This window comes from Brienomyrus brachyistius, chromosome 4 (genome assembly GCF_023856365.1).
Source record: "Brienomyrus brachyistius isolate T26 chromosome 4, BBRACH_0.4, whole genome shotgun sequence".
In the NCBI taxonomy this organism is placed as follows: Eukaryota; Metazoa; Chordata; class Actinopteri; order Osteoglossiformes; family Mormyridae; genus Brienomyrus; species Brienomyrus brachyistius.
Window position 1 is genome coordinate 13744823 of NC_064536.1, and position 20522 is coordinate 13765344.

The following is a 20522-nucleotide window of genomic DNA, read 5'->3' on the forward strand; positions in this document are numbered from 1 at the left end:
CGTGCATTTAAAAAGTACAAAAAAGTGTTCAATGTTGTCTGCCACTACCTCTCCATCTTTTAAAAATCTGTTTAATAATCTTAATATTATACATATGTAAAAAAGTTTAACCGTAAGTAAAGCATTACCCTATAATGTTAAAATATAAGTGTGGTAAACACAGCACGTAATTGCTCGTGTTTGGGTATATTTTATATTGGTCCATCCGCACAGAACCAGAAATTTAGAAAGCTTTTAGACTTTTTTTTTTTTGTAATTGAATTTTGAAACATTAAATCCACATGCACTTGGTTCTGGGTAATGACAACACCGCTGGGAGAACAGCCTCTGAACACAAAGTAGAGCAGACGCAGTCAGGAGGTGTAACTAGTCTCATTTTGTACCAGACTAATGGTAGACACATCACAATAACCATGTCACTGATGCCAATCGAAAGAAAGAAAGAAGGAAAGAAAGAGGGAAATATCTATCCGACAGGTATCGTGTAAAAAAACGAGTACAACATCGTAGAATTTGGCTTTTTTTTTTTTTCTTTTCAAACACAATCGCTCATGTTGGACGACAAACGGCGTGTGCAAACCATGACGTTTCTACAACCTTTAAGGTCCAAACAGACCTACACTTCAGATTGTTTTTTTAGGCTCAAAGAGAAAATCAAAAATTGACTCATAAAAATTACAGCGTACTTAAAGGACAACACAAAGTATATGAATAATCAATCAAAGGAAGATTTTTGTCTTTTTTTTTTCGTCCGCCGGATGTAACGTCGGACTTTAAACCCTGTTCCCAACAACAACTCTTAGTCTAACGGGGCTCAACTCCCCCCCCGCCCCCCCGCCCCGCCCCCCACTGGCTCCCATCCAAACACACACCAGTATAGTTACCTCGTGACCTGCGTTAGTCTTGAAAGCATTTTGATTTTTAATCAGCATTTTACATATTTTTATATATATATTTTCTTTTTTTTTTTTTATCAAAGTGAGTATTTTGCCTTTCCATCATTGTTATACTTAAGAGCAACATCGAGACTTTTTGTTTGATGCTGTTACCATTTACAGTAAGAAACGTGATTTTAAAAAATTCAGGTAATAAAATGTATTTAGTTAATGCTCGACTTTAGCTAAACACTTAAATAACACATTCTCCAACACAGGTAGAATCAGCACTTCAGTAAAAAAACAAACAAAAACACCATCCGAGTCTTTCCCCTCGTATGATCGGATCATGATTTTTGAAATAAAAAATAACAATAAAAAAAAAACTTTTGGGCTTATTAAATAAACAGATAGGGGCAGACAGAGAGATTTTCCAGCTCTGTGCATAGTTCCCAGTCCACAGAGTGTTAAATGGCTGGTGGAGGCAAGAAGTGGTAGGTGGGAGAAGTGGAAAAAGGACCCAATGGCCTGGAGGTCAGAGGGCTTTTGCTACACAGTGATTGGCTGGCAGTGGCAGCATGGGCGGGGCCTTCACCTCTTCCGGCGGCAGGTACGCTTGTGGTCGGCATGCCAGTGCTCCTGTTGGCACTTGATGGAGCAGTAGGAGGTGTTCCAGCAGCAGTGGTACATGGCCTCCTCCTCGCAGTTGTAGCACTGCCAGACACGGGGGGGGACGCATGGTTACCATGGCAACAGTCACATTCCCGTGAATCACCTGACTCCCTCAGCCAATGGCAGAATGTGCTGCCGGACCATTGTGAGATGAAGGAACTGTTGAGTAAGTCTCAAGTCTCAAGCTGAGATCATCTCAACCAAAGCTTCACAAACGTGGAGCAAATGCAGCTCATGCTTTATGACTTTAGAGCTAGGTTCACACAGTAATAACACCACTTTTATCCACCTTTCCCCTCTGGTCGGAAAACCCTTCCTCCCTAAAGTTTCCTACGAAAAGCTTTGAGCTGCTGTGACATCATCATAAAATGGGCGTGGCCTGCAGCCATCACTCACCCACTGCTTCTTCTTGGTTTGGGAGATGATGGTCTTGTGCTGGGCGACCATCTTCTTCAGCTCCTCCACCAGCTCCTCCTTGCAGCGCTCCTTCACCTGCTTGCACTTGCGCTCCATCTCGGCCTGAACGCTGCTCACGGCCTTGTTCACCGCCTGCCTCTTCTCCTCCTCCAGCTCGGAACGCAGCTGTGTAGGATGGGAGGCCAGCGTTCAGGCCGATGGCGTCCTGTGCGATCCGCAACCCCCTCCCCCACACACACCGCACGCTCACCTTCTCCAGCGCCTCCCGCACCACCCTTTCGGTCTCGCGCTTGTTGTCCACTTTCATCATCTCCTTCACGTCGTTGAAGATCTTGGTGTACTTCTCATGGCAGCGGTTTTGGCAGCTGCTGTCGGCGGTTGTCTGGGTACCGCGGTGTAGCGTGCGGGGCGACGCCGCGCTGGCCTTGCGTGTCTGGGTAGACACCGAGAACTTCTCCGGCTGGTGGGGCGAGGTAGGAATCTCCTGGCTGGAGCTCACAGCCTCCACCTCTGGTTCCGGCTCCTGGGAGGAGCCATCCCAGTTTAAGAAAAAAGATTAACGACGTATTTAACTGTCAAAAGTAGCTACTCGGTAATCAGTATTCCCCTTTCTTCCTCTCAATCAAGGCAAATGATGATGACAAAGATGACAGTGTTTGCCTTTAACCTGTCTGCCTGACCAGCAAAGCCTCTCCCGATTTAAGCTTTGTGTAAAATGTTACTGGGGGTGGGCTTCTCTGTCCCACCTACCTCCTCCTTGGTCTCCACTGTCTGCCCCCGCCGCGGCTTCTTGGCTTTGGGTTCTTGGCTTAACTTGAGCTGCATTTGCGCCAAAGACAGCAGTCAGAGCCCCACAATGTAAACATAATGCAGCCTGACCCTCCCACGGAATTAGAGATTTAATTAGTCAGAGAAGGCATGAATGTAGGATATCACTTTGTCAGTAATGTTAATTCTCTCTTAAGCGATTATACCCCTCTAAAAGCAGATCAATGTCACAGTTGAGCATTTCTTACAAAAGTATATTACAGTAACAGAAAACCAAATACAGACGCTCCTCTACTTACGAACTTTCTACTTACGGACTTTCAGACATACGAACGAGGAGGACTGTAAGTCCAAATTGTGTTCATTGGGCTCACAATTTTTTTTTCTGCTTGCCAATTCCGCCTAGTACGACTTCCAGCCGCTACTCCCGCCGGGTAGCAGTGTAGCGTGCGTACTCCCAGCACCCTAGCTCTTTGTACTTCCACATACCCTTAAAATGATGTTGAATAATAACTTATGAACATTTCAAGTTACGTTCCGATTGGCCGTTCGTATCTCATTCGTAAGTAAAGGAGCGTCTGTATACAATAAAATAATCATTTAACATGTCTCATTGTTTGCCACTAGGTGGCGCCAGTGTTTGACACAAAAACATCAAAGACTAAAAACCTTGCACTTGCAATCTCTGCTTGGTTCTTATAGAGGGAAACATGATATACAGTACAGGCCAAAAGTTTGGACACACCTTCTCATTCAATGTGTTGTCTTTATTTTCATGACCATTTAGATTGGTAGATTCTCACTGAAGGCATCAAAACTATGAATGAACACGTGTGGAGTTATGTACTTACCAAAAAAAGGTGACATAACTGAAAACATGTTTCATATTCTAGTTTCTTCAAAATAGCCACCCTTTGCTCTGATTACTGCTTTGCACACTTGCTAAACACCTCTGGGAACTCCTTCAAGACTGTTGGAAAACCATTTCAGGTGACTACCTCTTGAAGCTCATCGGGAGAATGCCAAGAGTGTGCAAAGCAGTAATCAGAGCAAAGGGTGGCTATTTTGAAGAAACTAGAATATAAAACATGTTTTCAGTTATGCCACTTTTTTTTGTTAAGTACGTAACTCCACATGTGTTCATTCATAGTTTTGATGCCTTCAGTGAGAATCTACCAATGTAAATGGTCATGAAAATAAAGACAACACAATGAATGAGAAGGTGTGTCCAAACTTTTGGCCTGTACTGTATCTCCTTTGAATTCAGTCTCCATACAGAGTGAGTGTTCATTAGCACAAGAGAGAGAGAGACCTGCTCGTTACTGGTGGAGGATATGCTGGACTCCGGTTCCTCTTCTGTCCGGTCCTCTGCCTTGGTCTTCTCCCGGTCCCTGTCCCTGTCCCTCTCCCTCCAGAGGCGGCCTTCACGCACGAAACGCTGGTACAGGGCTAGCTCTTCACACGCCTTCTTCCAGCCAGTGCTGCGTTTCACCTGCAGCTGCTGCACACTCACTGTGATCTCCTGGATGTTGTCCGAGGGGATCCAGGCCCTGGTCGATAGATTTGACCAATGGAAACACTGTGTATTAAAATGTATGTAATTTTTGTCCAATGAGATGTGTTCTTATTAGAAGGGCAATGTCAAGAGCCCCTCCCAGCTTCCTGTCTTACCTCTGGTGCTGGTGTCCGAAGAAGCGCACATCCACCTGGTTGTCCTCTCTCTGCAGGACCTTGGCAGGCCAGTAACCAAAGCCCTTCATCTTGGCCCACACCACCTCATGGCTGGGCACCTGAATTGGCAAAATTACACTCACACTTCGGCAACAAGGTGACCTCACTACCTGCCGCCGTTTGGCAGCACTCAAACTGAAATTTGAGCTCACTATCTGCTATTTGGCAAGACTCCCAACGAACCATGACCTTACTCTTCTTCACATTTGGCAGTACTCTTGCCAAAAAAGTGGTTCACTAACTGCTGACATTTGGCAACACTCTCACTGAAAGGTAAACTCACCACCTCCTGACATCTGAAGACATTCACCACCAAAAAGTGATTCTGTTACTCGCTGAGATCTGGCAACATTCTTACAGAAGTCTGACCTCACTACTCGCTGAGACATGGTGGCATTCTTACAGAAGTCTGACCTCACTACTCGCTGAGACATGGTGACATTCTTACAGAAATCTGACCTCACTACTCGCTGAGACATGGCAACATTCTTACAGAAATCTGACCTCACTACTCGCTGAGACATGGTGACATTCTTACAGAAATCTGACCTCACTACTCGCTGAGACATGGTGACATTCTTACAGATAACTGACCTCACTACTCACTGAGACATGGCAACATTCTTACAGAAATCTGACCTCACTACTCGCTGAGACATGGTGACATTCTTACAGAAATCTGACCTCACTACTCGCTGAGACATGGCAACATTCTTACAGAAATCTGACCTCACTACTCGCTGAGACATGGTGACATTCTTACAGAAATCTGACCTCACTACTCGCTGAGACATGGTGACATTCTTACAGATAACTGACCTCACTACTCACTGAGACATGGCGACATTCTTACAGAAATCTGACCTCACTACTCGCTGAGACATGGTGACATTCTTACAGAAATCTGACCTCACTACTCGCTGAGACATGGCAACATTCTTACAGAAATCTGACCTCACTACTCGCTGAGACATGGTGACATTCTTACAGAAATCTGACCTCACTACTCGCTGAGACATGGTGACATTCTTACAGATAACTGACCTCACTACTCACTGAGACATGGTGAGATTCTTACAGATAACTGACCTCAAAACTCACTGAGACATGGTGACATTTTTACAGAAATCTGACCTCACTGCTAACTAAGATCTGGTGACATTCTTAAACAAACTTGACTTGATGCTAATTGCTGTGATCTGGCTATATCATTACAGAAAGCTGACCTTACTATGAGATCTGGCAACATTCTTACAGAAACCAGGCCTCACAGTTCGCTGAGATGTGGTTACAGTCTTATAGAAACCTGACTTCACTGCTTGATAAGATCTGGCTGCAATTTTAAAGAAACTTCATCTCACAACTAATGGCTACATTCACACGGAAAATTAAACCCGACGTCACCACTCACTGAGATCTGGCAACATTCTTAGAGAAAGCCGATCTCACTACTTGATGAGATAAGGCTGCATTTTTACAGAAACCTGATCCTACTACTAGCTGAGATTAAATTCTTACTGAAATTCTAACCTCACTACTGGTCAAGATCTGGTAGCATTCTTACAGAAACTTGAGCCCAGGTAATTGTTCAGTTCTAGCAACTTGGTTAAAGAAACATAATTTAGGTACTCATCAAGATTTGGCAACACTCACAGAAATGTCACCTCGCTACCTGCTGAGATCACTATCACGCAGTGTCTGGTCAGTGCCATACTCACACAGGGGTAACAGAACCAGTTATCGGGCCTGGCGTTGGACAGGAAGAAACAGTTCTTGCAGAGGTGCAGTTCATTTATCTGGAGAGAAAGTGAAGTTAGTCAGGAGTGGGAGAGAGTACAATGTGCCCTTCAGAAAGCAAAACATTTACTGCTATCCCCAGTGGCACTGGTCTCATAAACACACCTAGAACAGCTGGACCTTAATCCAAAACCGTAAAAAGACACACCAGTACCTGTTTAGAATAATTAAGCAGATGTAGAGTCGAACATGAAACAAGTGACTCCCACACTGGGCACACAGCCAGAGATGGCCTGTGATTAAGGTACACGGTTGGTGCGTCACTCCGACCAGCCTGCTTACAGTGTCGCCTGACCTCTGCCCTGCGTAATGACTATACGAGTCCATTAAAAGCATGTAGCCAAGCGGTGCTCACCTCGTGGCAGGTATCACTGTACAGCAGTCGTGCTATTTCGGCCTGATCGCTGTGAACTGCAACGCAATGTTTAATACGTTACATGCAACATCAGCAGAACACAACATAAAACATTTCATTGTTTAGGTTTTAATGTATACTGTGAAAAATAAATAATACAGATACTGTTTTAGATCGTTAAACTATAAATCACTAAAAATGCAAATTTTTTGGCCTCTTTAACTGCTTTTCCCTTCCTCGCCACCCACCCCCCCCCCCCCCCCTTACCCACCTCCAAACAAAATGGCCGTATTGTGCACGATCAGCTGAGCATCTGCCTTGAACTCGTCGAAACTCTTGTATTTTCCATCTGCAAGGTTCTGCAGAGGAACACAAAGACGTCCATTCATGGTTAGGCTTGGCTTGCCTGGGGGGGAGGCAATGCCACCCGTGGCCACCAGAGGGCAGAGGCGTCTTATCAGCTACCCATTTCACAAGTTGCCATCTTTGGGACAGACCCCCACCCCTCTCACTGCTGTTTTAAAGGTGCTGTATTAGTGCTACCCACACAGGCCCCTCTCTTGCCCCAGTCCACACAGGGGCTCCCAGACACTCACCTCCTGAATGTTGACCACATCCAGTGCAGTATGGATCAGCCTTTTGTACATCGGATGCTTGGTGTCTTTGCCTTTCTTATTCAGATCCACAGCCTGCTCATAAACACAGACATGAACAGCATTATTTCAAGCCCATCGTACTCCAGCTTACGCCGACTGAGAGAGAACCGAAGTGTCCACTCTACTCTAACAATGGAGGTTCATGGCAAAGCCAATTGGCCGAGGATGGCATCTTCTTAGGGGACTTGACAAACCATGGGTGCCAATACCCCCCCCCCCCCCCCCCCCCCAAGTCAACAACTTTTACTGACAAACTGCAGAGGGGGGTTGCCTAGGGCGCCATATAAGCATCGAATGATACTGCATTCCACGGCGACGCATTCCCTGCTCCAGATGTTCTGCTCCATTCCAGAACACTCACCCTCTCCTTCATTCTCTGCACGATAAAACGCAGATATTTGCTCATTTCTTGCTTGTTAAGGTTCTTCTTTTTACTGCCCTGCAAGACCAAACAGACACTACATATTACCTATAAACATGATGGAGAACCGCTTTGTCAAGCACACTGATATCAGAAAGGAGACACACGAAGGTAGGGAAGAGGAAGGGGGCCCATTTCACACGCGCACACAGACAGGAAGTGGGCCTACTCTCTCTCTGGAAGGGAAACAGCGCCAGTTTAAAGAGACAGGCCCACGCATGCCAAAGTAGGAAGCCAGACCACATTAAAGAGGCCCACGCACGCACACGTTTGTTTCGGAAGTTGGCCCGTGGTAAACGGGGCCAGCCGGCCGCCCACCCGCACACACAGACAGACAGCACGGGGAACGCACACACCTTGCACACTGCACACTGCCAGTGCGTGCCCGTGTCCCGGAGCCGGCTCTCCTCGGCCAGGCAGCGCAGGTGGAAGACGCGGAAGCAGCCGTCGCACTCCAGCACCTCGCCCGGCAGGTGGCACTCGAAGCAGTACCAGTCGTGGCTCTCCGCCTCCCAGTCCTGAAAGAGAGGCCACGGCGTAACTGGCGCCTTGTAGCCCCGCCTCTCCCCAGGAGCCCCGCCCCCCCTCTCCCCAGGAGCCCCGCCCCCCTTCCCAGCTCGGACTCTCTTGCTGTGCTTTGGCTTTTCACGGTTACGCCACACCTGCCTGTAAACTTGCATCGGGGCCAGTGGCTTGGGACGCATGACGATGGCCACGCGGTTAGCGCAGGGTCTGGGTGCCTTTGGAACGATTTTAAAGGGCCAGGCAGCTCTGCACTGAGCCAACACACCACTGACAAACCCAAAGAACACCTGTTTGCTGGAGGCAACAGCTGTAACTTGCCACCTACTGGTACTACAGAGCCAGTATCCATCCTATATATCCATCCATCTCCAAAATGCTTATCCTAAGCAAGGTTGTGGGGTTGTCATCCTTAAATATTCATGACATCATTATTTTCATGACATTAACTGTCCAGGGTGTGAATTCTCAATTAACAAGGTGATGTGGGAAAACTCACTTCATGAGCGGCGCTGATTGGTCAGTGAATGCCTTAGAGTTCACCAGCCAATCAGGTATCTTCCCTCATGAATATAAATGAGTTTTCCCTGAAAAACAAAAAATTTGCACCCAGGGTGCCCCCTGCCTTATATCCTGCACTTCCCAGGTCAGACTCCATTGTCACCATGACCCTGTACTGCATACGAGGCTATGGAAGATGCATGGATGGATAATTACTCCACTTATCAGCCTCTTTCTAGTCCATGAGGTCAAAAACGCGTAACAGCAGTAACACTTTTCTACTTCTGCTCCTCAAAAAGCCCCGATACGTCCGCAGGGTGATATTTGGGACAGAATGCAGATGAGGGTGGCATGTCACTTTGGATGCCAAAGGACAGCACCCTGTACAGGGGGTGTGAATGGATCAGCTGCCAGCTCCCGGTTTTGTGCGTATAGGTAGCACGCCCTAACCGGTGCCCATTTGTATATTTCTGTCCTGCTGCCCCTAACTATGACTGTTTGTCCCTCTCACCCATCCCACAACCCAGAACCATCTCTGGTCCTGCCCTGAAAGAACTTGGGGGAGGCAGGGAGGAACACCACATAGTCAGACCCCCCCCCCCCCGCAACCAAGGACATGTGATTATGCAGCAGGTTATGTTATGACATCGTCTTTCACTGACCAATACGTGTGCAGCTCTTGCCTTTTCTGGGATTCAAGCCTAAAACCTTCTGGGTGTCAGTACAAAAGTCAAACCATGACACCCCCCTGCTGCCCGATCATAGCCAGGATTATACCTGGGAAAGCTAGAAAAAGAGCTTTAAAAGACTGTCTAAACCTGATGCATGATTAATCCTCGTCGGGTATGGATGCAAGCGCCAGTTCTGTGATGCGGGCTGATTCCGCCATACAGAGATAAGACTCCCTAAACTCTTTGCCGGGACGCCACGACCCCTGCAGATGCCTGTGTGGCATATGAAGGTGAGCTCTGAGGAGCTGATGACGCACATCAGCTGGCCCACTAAACACCCTGATCATACGGATTCATTATTTTAATTGGATTGTTTCGCGAAATCTCCCTTGGAATAAAGGACTTCACACACTGTCTGAAATGAGGTGCAAGCATACAAGACGAGCTTTAGTGGCTCCTATATTACATATAATATACACAGAAAACTGTTATGGTCCTTATATTACATATAATACGTAAAATCCTATATGCCCCTACATTAGATACAATTTATACAAATCTCGAACCGTGCTTATGATATGTACAAAACTGCAATGATCCATTTGTGATATATATTAGAAACTGCAATGGCCCCGTTGCACGTGAAGATCTTCCCGTCTCCTCTGCAGGGCAAACTGTTCAGATCAATTAATCAATTAAATAAATCAAAACAAAACTCAAATCGAGCTACGGCAGCCTTTTATATTTTTTTTTTCCTCAAAAAAACAACATCCAGATGATGCGGGGCCCCCTGCAGGACAGCGACTGCAGCGATTCCGTAGGGACACCACCAACCACAGGGTTGGTGTCAGATATGCTGGTGCTTCTCCTCTCTCCCATATCCGTTTCTGCTTCATGAATTGACTTCATGTGGACCTGATATTTATCAGACAACCCCAGCAGAACTTAGTAACGTGTGTTGATACTACCACAGATTAGTTCCTCACTGCTACATGTTATCCCATTTTTCAGTAACTGTTTAGGAATGAAGAAAGAATAGTAAAATATCAGTCATAACACCTCAGATATGTGAAGATGTGCACGTAACAGTGTACTATTGTGAACACGGCTCGAGGACACGCCACCTGAATTGCACAGCCTTTGGCCACGCCTCCCACTCCCGCCCCACCTCTACTTTAACCAATCACATATGAGGTGGTGGTGACAAACAGACCAGACAGACCCACAAGGGCACTACAGCTACCATTAGCAGGATAGCTACATCTACAGCACTCATATATGCTTGCTACAAACCTCTGTCCATGTTGGCGGTGAAGGCTAACATGCAGACTGTGTCATGGGTAAAGGCTCCAAATTAGCGGTTTTCACACGCGCATCATTCAGGCGTGCTAATCAAAAAAATTTAAATAAAAAGAAAACCTCCATAGCTTATATTTGTTAAGCTATTTGGATGCGGGAGGTGGTGGGGGGGGGGGGGTTGTTGTTGCCCCATTTGGGATTTTAGACTAGCAATCACACAGTTGCGGTTGCCTTGGAGACCAGACCACTATTTCGCCTGCTGCCAAACATCACACGAGTAGATCAGTAGCGAGCAGATATATCGTAGGTCAAAGGTCGCGGCTAGCGCATTCCGCAAGAAATGAGAACGCAGAAGCACGGCGCTGGGTGCGATTTGTGTGCCGGAGTGTGTGTTCGAGGGCAACCTCCATCTTTCAGTGGGGCTTGATCAGTTGTATGGTTTGATGGGTAGAGCTGGGATCCATCAGAATCTGCCGTGCTCACCTTCGATCCCCCTTACTCTTCATCAAGTCTGCTAACTGGTGGATCTCAACCAAATGCAATGTGTTAAGTAATCGAGTTGCACTTGTAGTTCTTCTTAAATCCCAACACGGAACTCTAGGCAATCAGATTTGGTAAAATCCAGGCCGTGCCATGTTCGTGACAGAACTTATTTGTTACGGAATGATGTTAGTAGAAGGAAGTGTTAAAAAAAAAAACGACAACAAAGAATTCAATCAAATATACCCTTACCTTACTCCTTTCAGCCATCTGCTCCTGTGATAGCAAGTGATCCAAAGAAACACTGTTTTAAAATCCTGCTATAGCAAACACACCCGTGGGCCTCATGGGATTTGTAGTCAAGTTTGCGTATGACGTGATGCATGTGCATCAAAGAAGCTACACCGCTGAGGCATTCTGGGAATAGCGGTCTGTTTCCTGTGAGTGTACAAGTGTGGGAATATGCACAGCGCAGGTGTTTGGAGAGCCTTTTAACAGACCTCTTATGGGGCATGTGGGCTGGAGGACCACAGCTACAGGAAGCCCCATTGCAAAGGTTTTTTGGGTTAGCAGGGAATTGTGGGATAGCTGGAGTCTACAGCTTGTGTAGGTAAACTTAGTGAGAACTGTAGCTTATTTCCTGTGTGTGAGGAAGCAAACCCCAAGGCCTGAGGACTCGTAGGCTAATTTGCATGTTTTATTTGCACGGTTTCGTTACACGAGTCAGAATAAACAATGAAACTAGAATAATTATAGAGCTTAGACTAAGTGCTGCTTACTGCAACCCATGTCGAAAATAGGCAACTTCTAAGAAAGCACTGAAAATCTTCAGTGGCTTTCCGGTTTCTTGTTGAAAAGGTGACTGTGCATCAATGCTGCCTACAAAACCCATCCCTTTGATCATATTAATAATAGCTACTTCTTTATGACGGCAGGCTTGATCTGTGTCTCAGTGGCTAATGGTGTTGAATCTTTATGACGATTTACCACACCGGGTAGAATAGTGCCAACTGCTGTACCCCTCCCCACCCCCTTTGGGATGAGGATGCTTAATTATGGGATGGTTGGAACTCCTTGATTAGATGCCCCTCCTCCTCACTGACAGAAGAGGAAGGACCTTGGTCTAAGTGATGTCAGCAGGTCACCAATCAGCATGAGGCCAATCAAATGGGCTTTGGACTTAAGGCCACTGCTATAGAGGTAGATGATTGAATGAGGGGCAGAGAGACAGTAAGCTCCTCCCCTTCGTGTGATGGGGGCGTGGCTTACCATCTCATCTCCGGGCAGCCAGTAGCCCTCCTGCTCGATGCCGGCCTTGGAGCCTTTGCAGCCCACGGTCAGGGTCTCCACCACCAGCCCGTCCTTCACCGCCAGGCCCAGCTGCCGAGTCGTCTCTTTGGGGTGCACCCCAAACACACGGCTCAGATACCTGGGGGAGAGAGGCCGTCCCAGTCTGTATGCTTCACGTACAGGAAGCTGGGAGTATTTTTCACTGGCTGGAACAGTGTGTGTTTTATCACTCTTTAGATTGTAGACAGGGTATGTGCATGTGTGTATGCATTACACTGTAGATTCGTGGCCAGCTGTCTATCATAAAAACTGGGTGAGGGATGTGCGAATCCTAAGCTTAGTGACCTGTGCCAAACTATATGAATTAAATAAAAACGGTGATACCAGTGGCCACGCTGTGCCACTGTGACCAGTAATTATAGCAGTGAATCAAGAGCAGTGAGGGCCAACAGCACCTCATGAAACATTTGATACATTTTCTGACCCCACTGGATGGTTTCAGGTTATTAGAATCTGACTTCAACCTGTGCAATGCCTGGATGTATAAAAAGTTTGATTCTATTATATCTGAACACTGAAGAGAACCAGTTCAAAAGAACCATCTGTTCACAAATTGGACATCACTATCGTTTATTTAGATAGTAGATGGCGTTTCTTCGTGTAGTGCTTTTCCCTCTGACTGGAAATTGTGCTCATACAAATGCAATCCCACATTGCATTGGACTGGGGCACTAATATGTCAATCATGTGGGAACAGGTTTGCGACGTTATATCATGTGTTGTAGCAGTACTGACTGCACTGTGAATGTAACAGTGTGTCACTGTTCATTATAGACTGTGAATATAACAGTGTGTTACTTTGTTATCTACAGACTGTGTGTGTGTGACACTGTCCTCTACAGACTGAATGCAATAGTGTGTCACAGTGTTTCTATAGACGGTGAATGTCACAGTATGTCCCTGTGTTCTCTGTGGACTGTGTATGTGTGTCACTGTGTTCTCTATGTGCTGTGAATGCAACAGTAAGTGTTCTCTGTAGACTGTGAATGTCACAGTGTATCCCTGTGTTCTCTATAGGCTGTGTGTGTGTGTCACTGCGTTTTCTATATACTGTGAATGTATCATTGTGTCACTGCAATCTCTACACACTGTGTTGCTGTGTTTCCCATATACTGTGTGTGTAACACTGTGTCACCATCTTCTTCATAGACTGTGGGATAAAAACATAACTTGTTTACGGTTCTACCTTATTTGTTAACACCCCGCCTACTCAGTGATGAAACCTTCAGCAAATTTGCCATTGAGTTGCATGTCACTCCTGCTGGTAAGAAGGTTTCCAGATAATATCTGACTGAAAGAGATGAAAGCAGACATTCTACGCCCTGACAAATATCTGACTTCTCAGAAACCATCACAAGCCTAACACCTCCAAACATTAAGATGAAAGGTTTTAAAATAAACCACGTTGGGTTGGGTGACACCTCAGATCCACTCCTCTTCTTCGTTATCCCCATGGCAACAGCAACTTTCTGCTCTCTGACCTTTGGTCCACAGCAGCCCACTACCAAAGCCCTATATCTCACGGAAAAGGGTTGTCTGTGGTTCACGACGGCGAGAGGCTGATGTAATCGCCGGTGACTGGTGGTGAGTACATGCTAAAGCTGTTAGCCAATGATCAAAAACACTCACTTTGAAATCCTGTCCATGTTTGCGATCTGTTTTTGGTTTCGGATTACTTCGATGGCTGTCCAGATGTTCTGGACCACCTTCGGGTCTGCCTGCCTCTTCTTCACAACGCGTGACATGATCTCCTTATTCATTTGACCTCTGGAAAAGAAGGACCATAATTAACTCAGTTTTTTCTTTTTTTGATGGATTATTTCTCCTTCCATGTATTTTCCCATCACAGATCAGGGGGGAGGGGTCACTTTGCAGATATTTAAAAAATATAACATATAGAGATAATGGTGGATTTCGTTTCAATTTGACTTATCGTGTTATGCAGTGGCAGCACCGAGGAGAAGCTTGGGGGGGTGCTCTAGCCCCTCCTATAATGACCATGGCACTCCCAAAAGTTTTTTATAATGTCTTTAAAATCTGTACATTACTGAAGCAGCAATGGAATATCATTATTCCTGTACTGTTTTCTTATGATGATAGGAAGATTTCTCCTTATTCTGAGGAATGTCATTTTCTCGTAAGAATGGAATCATTTGATGATGATGATGATGATGATGAGAACCCTTTATTGCTGTTGCAATACACCATGTCACTAGTCACAAGTAACAGCGAAAAACTGGCCATTTTCTCGAAATCCCGAGGCTACATGCTTTAAAAGCACTGTAGCATCTAAACAGTTCAATTTACGCTGAAGAGGCACAGTTAGCATTTGAGACTCTAACACCAAAACCAGCATTTTATTTCTGACTCAGTGGTGCATGTGTGTGTTTATGCTGCTTAGGCTAATTTATTTACTATGCAACGGTTTGAGGTATGTCATTTTCTACTTTGGTCTTGGTCATTTACTCCCTCACACACTTCGCCTGCTTTATCAAATTCTACCTTACAATAGATTTTATTTTTAAATTAGACATTGACTTATAGTTAGCAAACATAAGAAATTTACAAACGAGAGGAGCCAGCTCGTTTGGGGAGAACTTAACTAATAGCTCAGAGTTGCTAAAATCTTATCTAACTTTGATTTAAAGGAACCCAGGGTTTTAGCTTGCACTACACTAGCAGGAAGACTATTCCATACTCTAACTACGTGCTGTGTAAAGAAGTGTTTTCTCAAATTCAGTTTAAAATGCTCTCCTGCTAATTTCCACTTATGGCCACGGGTTCTAGTATTTAAACTAATATTGAAATAGCCATTTGGCTGAACAGCATCCAGACCTATTAGAATCTTATACACCTGGATCATGTCCCCCCTTAGTCTTCTTTGCTCTAGGCTGAACAGATTCAGCTCAGCTAACCTCTCCTCATAAGATATTCATCTAAGACCAGGAATCATTCTCGTAGCCCTATGTTGCACTCTTTTCAAAGCAGCAATGTCTCTTCTAAGGTATGGTGACCAAACCTGCAACATGTTTTAGCTGTCTTGCAGAGAAAAAAAAAATAAGTGATGTGTTGGGATGTGGAGCTGAGGTTTTGTTTTTTTTTAAAAAAAAAAAACATAATTTTTTTGTCCAAAATACACATCCCAACGTGTATGGAGCTACAAGTTAGAATTGTATTAATCTACTCAGAATCAGCATCAGAAAGGTTTCACTATATCGAATATAACTGTTTGCGAATTTACAGCTAGTTACGAATATTTGCTCCGCTCTCCCGGTGCGGCAAAATCTATCGAAGCGTCTGAGTTAAAGCACTCATTCTAAATTATGTAGCGTCCCCATACCTACAACGTTACATCACTGCCGCCACCACTGGTTTTGCGAGAAATTGTCATGCTGTTTTTACCACCAATGAGTTTTCAAAATCGTATAGTTCGGTACCATTTACGTTCCAGTACAACCATATTCTTGACATGAGAAAAATGACAACATTTGTTCACGAGGAAGCTTATCCAGTGAAGACTAATGAAAATAAAACCTTAAGTTTCCATCTGACTAATACACAAAACTGCAAAGATTCATCTGACAGTCAGATTCCTCCATCACAAAACCTATACACGGGGCAGCGAAACCAAAGAATGGAATCCCGTCAGTTAATGGGGGAAAAACTAACCATTTTGGCTGAATGGAATTTAAACTCGGGCAATATAAAAAACATGTACGCTCATAATATGTATCCCTTTGAGAGGATCTAGATATATTATCATACAAGGACAGACGTGACGACAATAAAGGCCAGTATATCTAGAAGGGAACTGACATCTATTAATCAAGCACATCACATAGCTGTATCGACCTGAAACACTTGTTGGTGTTACAGACTTGTATGAATCGATTCGCACTATCTGACATGAGTGTAAAACAACGTGCCATCCATTCGGTGACTTTTACGTGCTTTTTATAAGCGCAGCGGTTAAGTCCAGCTATGTCGACCACTAAGAATCGGCGAATTGTGCAGCAAGGTAATCGGACTGTAAATCCAACGAGAACAAAAAAAGAATGAGCTTCGCAACAAATATTTTAATCAAGGGCAGCCGTTAGATTAAAATATTATTAAAACTTACGAATTGCTTATATGGAAAAATAGGCTGTAGTACGCAACGGATCAAAGCTGTTCACTTAATTTAATTATAATTAATCACTTGAATATATACGAAGTTTCAAAAACTCATCGATCTGTTGAAAATTTCTGGCCAGTGTTTCTCTCCCCAAAATGAATTATGAAAAGTCCGTTTACGGGCTGCAACGTTATCTGTGTAAACTGAACCGATCTTACAGACTTAAGTACATTTCACGCTCGTGTACGGAAAGAACATTTAAAAAGCTCGCAAAAGTCAATTAACTGCAATAAATATGGACATTCATTTACAGGTGAAATAACTGCGTTATATATATGTTCATTAATCCTACTACCGAAAACGACGTAGTCGTAAGGCCTGATGTAATCTATATGAAACGCAAGAAACAGCATTACGCTCCGCGTTAGTTTTTTTGTTTTTTGCTATCGTAAAAAGTCACCGCAATGTCTCTATGGCTGGCTGTTCAGGTCATTGGGTGATAGTTTGTAGCGTTCAAGGGCACAACTGCTTAAACCCAGTACCGACTACATATAGACGTGTGCGTATAAGATATAACATGCGCCTCCCAATTATAGAATAGAGGAGAGTGTGGCTGAACATACATACAAGCAAGCCTCAGCATGTTACAGCACAATCCATTTATTTGTATGAGGGGTGGGGGGCAGCTTCACTGCCTGGTGGGTCAAATGTTCAGATTTTTGTCAGTTTTAAAGGCTGTTTGGCACAGTATTCATAACTAGATGCAGCATTCATTTCGAATGTACCAACAGAGATCGATAGACATCATTTATACATTGTGCGACTAGAGACATGCCTTTTTACTTCGTAGGTCATTTGTTCGTGGACCAGTAAAAACCACACCTTCCTTATAGAGCGATATAGTAATGCATGGAAGGGCTTTCGCTTGTGAGATTTTTATAACTACGCCACCAAATCCTCTTGGGTAAAGAAGGGAACAGCCCACACTCCCTAGATTGGCCAGGACGTGGCGAGGAGTCCTGTCATCACACAGGGCCCACATTAGCAATCTGATCCGTAAACGTGATCTTTGGACCTTGCGTTATTCTCATGGACCCTGCGCATGGGGCAGCGCACATTCAGACACCATTATAAACATTCGGATTTAACTATGTAGGCCTAGGTCTTCAATTATCGTGCACACGTGACAGGACCACTAATTATCGTGTAACCCAAACAGAAAAGTGTGATTAATTGTACAAGGCGGGTAAATTCTTAATCTCCATCCTATACCCCACGGGTGTCAAACTGCAATCCTGGGGAACCGGAACCCTGCACATTTTTGGGTTCCCCCTCATTTAACACACCTGATTCACCTCCTTCATGCTAATTTCCACGTCGCTCCTGAGCTGAATCATTTATGGTGGAACAGGGAAAGAACTAAGTTACACAGGACTCCGGCCCCCCAGGACTGGAGTTTGACATGCCTGCTTTACCCTTTGTTGCTTTTCTCCCTTAAGTCTTTACGGTCATCACCTACATAGTGATGTTGATTTACCCTCGCCAGCAATCATTTAAGATGAAGCTTGAAGCCTTGAGTCAAAGCAGAGGTCAATGGCAACCCCGACCAAAGGACCAAACATATCCCACAGTGATGACAGCTGCACACTACGGTAAAACGCTGGATAAAAGCACCTTCTAAGCTACAAAATGATTATTTACAAAACACCAACTCCCGCTGTGGAACGACGCGCTGAGCCCTCATTTTGACTTACTTATTAATTTGACTTAATTGGAAATTAACCTCCGCTGGTTCCAAGGGCGAGTCAGCGGTCAGTTGAGGGACAATTAAAGTAACACGCCACAGACCTTCAGACCTTTGTGACGTTATGTGGGCCGAGAAGCAGTGCCTAATGGAAGCACTGCCGTTACTGACTCAAAATAATTTTGCCTTTCCTTCAGGAAAAAAAAAAGTTTTTGCCACTCACACCCCAGGCTGACATGCATCTTATTCATTTTTTGAGGGCTGCATGTTTCTTGTTTTAATTTTACCTACGTCCTAAGAAATACCAATGTCCTAACAGCTGACTCCTTGGCACACTAGTAGATTTCTTAATTTTAAATCTACACAAAGCTATTCACTAACATTTGACTCAATTGATTCAAGTCAGACAGTTAAAATGCTATAATAATGTAGCGTTTTCGGAATGGGTATCATTGAGAAATGATTTAAAAGCCCTGTAATTAATGTTCATTCCGAGATCCTGGTTGTAATTGACTGGTATTAATATAATCAGTATAAGCTCCACACCGTGCAGCTGGGGGCGGTTTAAAGGGAAGCCGTTCACGCCTGAAACCGACTCCACCGCAACCAGCATTTCGTCCCGGTGCCCGTCTCACTCAACTTGTTACGCGAGTTCAGTGTAACACTAAGGCACCGGTTTTTTGGTTGATCTGGTTTCCGAAAAGCACAAATAAATAACCAACAAGTGTGCTGCTTAACACGGGGCTCGCCGATACGTGTTTATCGAGTGTTCCTGTTCACTTCAATACGAAATTTTATTCTTAGTGCTCAAAACAACGGAAATACTTTGAGGTCGACAGCCGCCCCCCCCTCCCCATAATGAAATCACTCCCAATCGTTAATTTACAGGCGATCATCTTCTTGCATTTCCGCACGCAGACGTGAAAATGCACAAAACGCAATACCGGTTTGACCATCGCTGCGCTCGACGGTAATAAACGCCGGTTCTCCCGCGGCGGGGAAGTGAGAGGCACTGGAGCTGGCTGCGAGCCCCGCCTCGGCGCCGGCCCGATCCGCCGGGTGCCGTGTTCAGGAATGTCCGCGGATGCTTCCGCGCAGCCAGGCCGCCTCGCCCCGCGGCCGCGACACAAACTCCGCCGCCCCCAAACGCACCGTCCGGGGGCCCGTAAAGCCTGCCGCGGCGCACAAAGGCAGCCCGGGAGGGCGCCGATCTGGAGGACGGTGATACGGGGGCGGGGGGGAAACGCTGTCGAGATCGCGGCGGAGAGGCGTGTGCCGCCCCCGGGGCTAGCCGGCTGGCTAACGACATGGCAAACCGCACCGTTTCGGTGGCCGGTCTCGGCTAAAACAGCCCGGGCGCCAGCGGGCATTAGCCCAGCAGGTCAATCGCACGGTCGGGATCACGATCGGGGGAAACGCCGCCCTTTAGCGCAGACAAATCTCATTTGTAAATCAACAATTGTCGAGAGACGCCATGTTAATAATCCACCATCATAAAAGAAACATTTGGCCATCGGCTAGCCACTCTTTTTTTAAAAAAAAAAACTAATACATTTACATTAAATATTTAACTTACCTTCGACACTGTATTAGTATTACGCGGCTGTGCGGAAACCCGTTCTACAATGCGATGGAAGAAAGGTTACATTTGTGTTTCCGGAATAGTTTCTTATTTCTGAATTATGGGTTTATGCCAATGAACAGACCAGTCTCCGTAGAGGTAAACATAAACGCCAGCGCAGCAAGTCGGACTAAAACTGGGGAACTCTAGTGGCAGAACAAAGAGTTGCTTTCCCCTTCTTTCCTTGGTTATATTCCAGTTACAAAAAATGAATTAAAATCAATAGAATATGGCAAATCGGCGGTTCGTGTAAAATAACCAGAATTATTTGTTTAATTTTGCTGAATTTGTACGGATCTCGCATTGTTTTATCACTGTTAATTTGGTAGAGTTAGAGTATGTTCAGTAAGTCACAAAATAAAACAATTGCTTATATTAGAAAGTGAATTATACCGAAATTATACTAAATGTAAAAATTCTATTAGATTTGGTAATGTCTCTCATGTTAATCTGCCTAAAACATGCGATATTTTTTATTAATCAGTTATTTGCTGTAATATGATTAATTCCTGCCTCACCAACATCGCT

The 20522-nt window shown here is 45.0% G+C and overlaps 1 protein-coding gene across 1 annotated transcript; it reads right to left on the reverse strand.

The window, feature by feature from the left end:
• Positions 1–908: 908 nt before the first annotated feature.
• zmynd11 (zinc finger, MYND-type containing 11) lies at positions 909–20138 on the reverse strand. The gene is made up of 16 exons (XM_049009875.1): positions 19950–20138; positions 14145–14282; positions 12435–12594; positions 11418–11441; positions 8049–8210; positions 7633–7710; positions 7212–7304; positions 6887–6974; positions 6616–6671; positions 6182–6259; positions 4404–4522; positions 4045–4282; positions 2715–2783; positions 2215–2487; positions 1944–2129; positions 909–1589 (listed from the first exon to the last, which is right to left on the reverse strand). The coding sequence occupies exons 2-16, from the start codon at positions 14273–14275 to the stop codon at positions 1467–1469; spliced, it is 1878 nt and encodes a 625-aa protein (XP_048865832.1). The 5' UTR covers positions 14276–14282; positions 19950–20138; the 3' UTR covers positions 909–1466.
• Positions 20139–20522: the final 384 nt, after the last annotated feature.

Coding starts and splice junctions, on each gene's coding strand:
- zmynd11 (XM_049009875.1), bottom strand. CDS start 14,275: ATGAATAAGGAGATCATGTCACGCGTTGTGAAGAAGAGGCAGGCAGAC. Junction 8,211..11,417: donor AGATGGCTGAAAGGAGTAAG/GTAAGGGTATAT, acceptor CCTCTCTTTCAG/GACTGGGAGGCGGAGAGCCA. Junction 2,130..2,214: donor TGCGGGAGGCGCTGGAGAAG/GTGAGCGTGCGG, acceptor CATCCTACACAG/CTGCGTTCCGAGCTGGAGGA.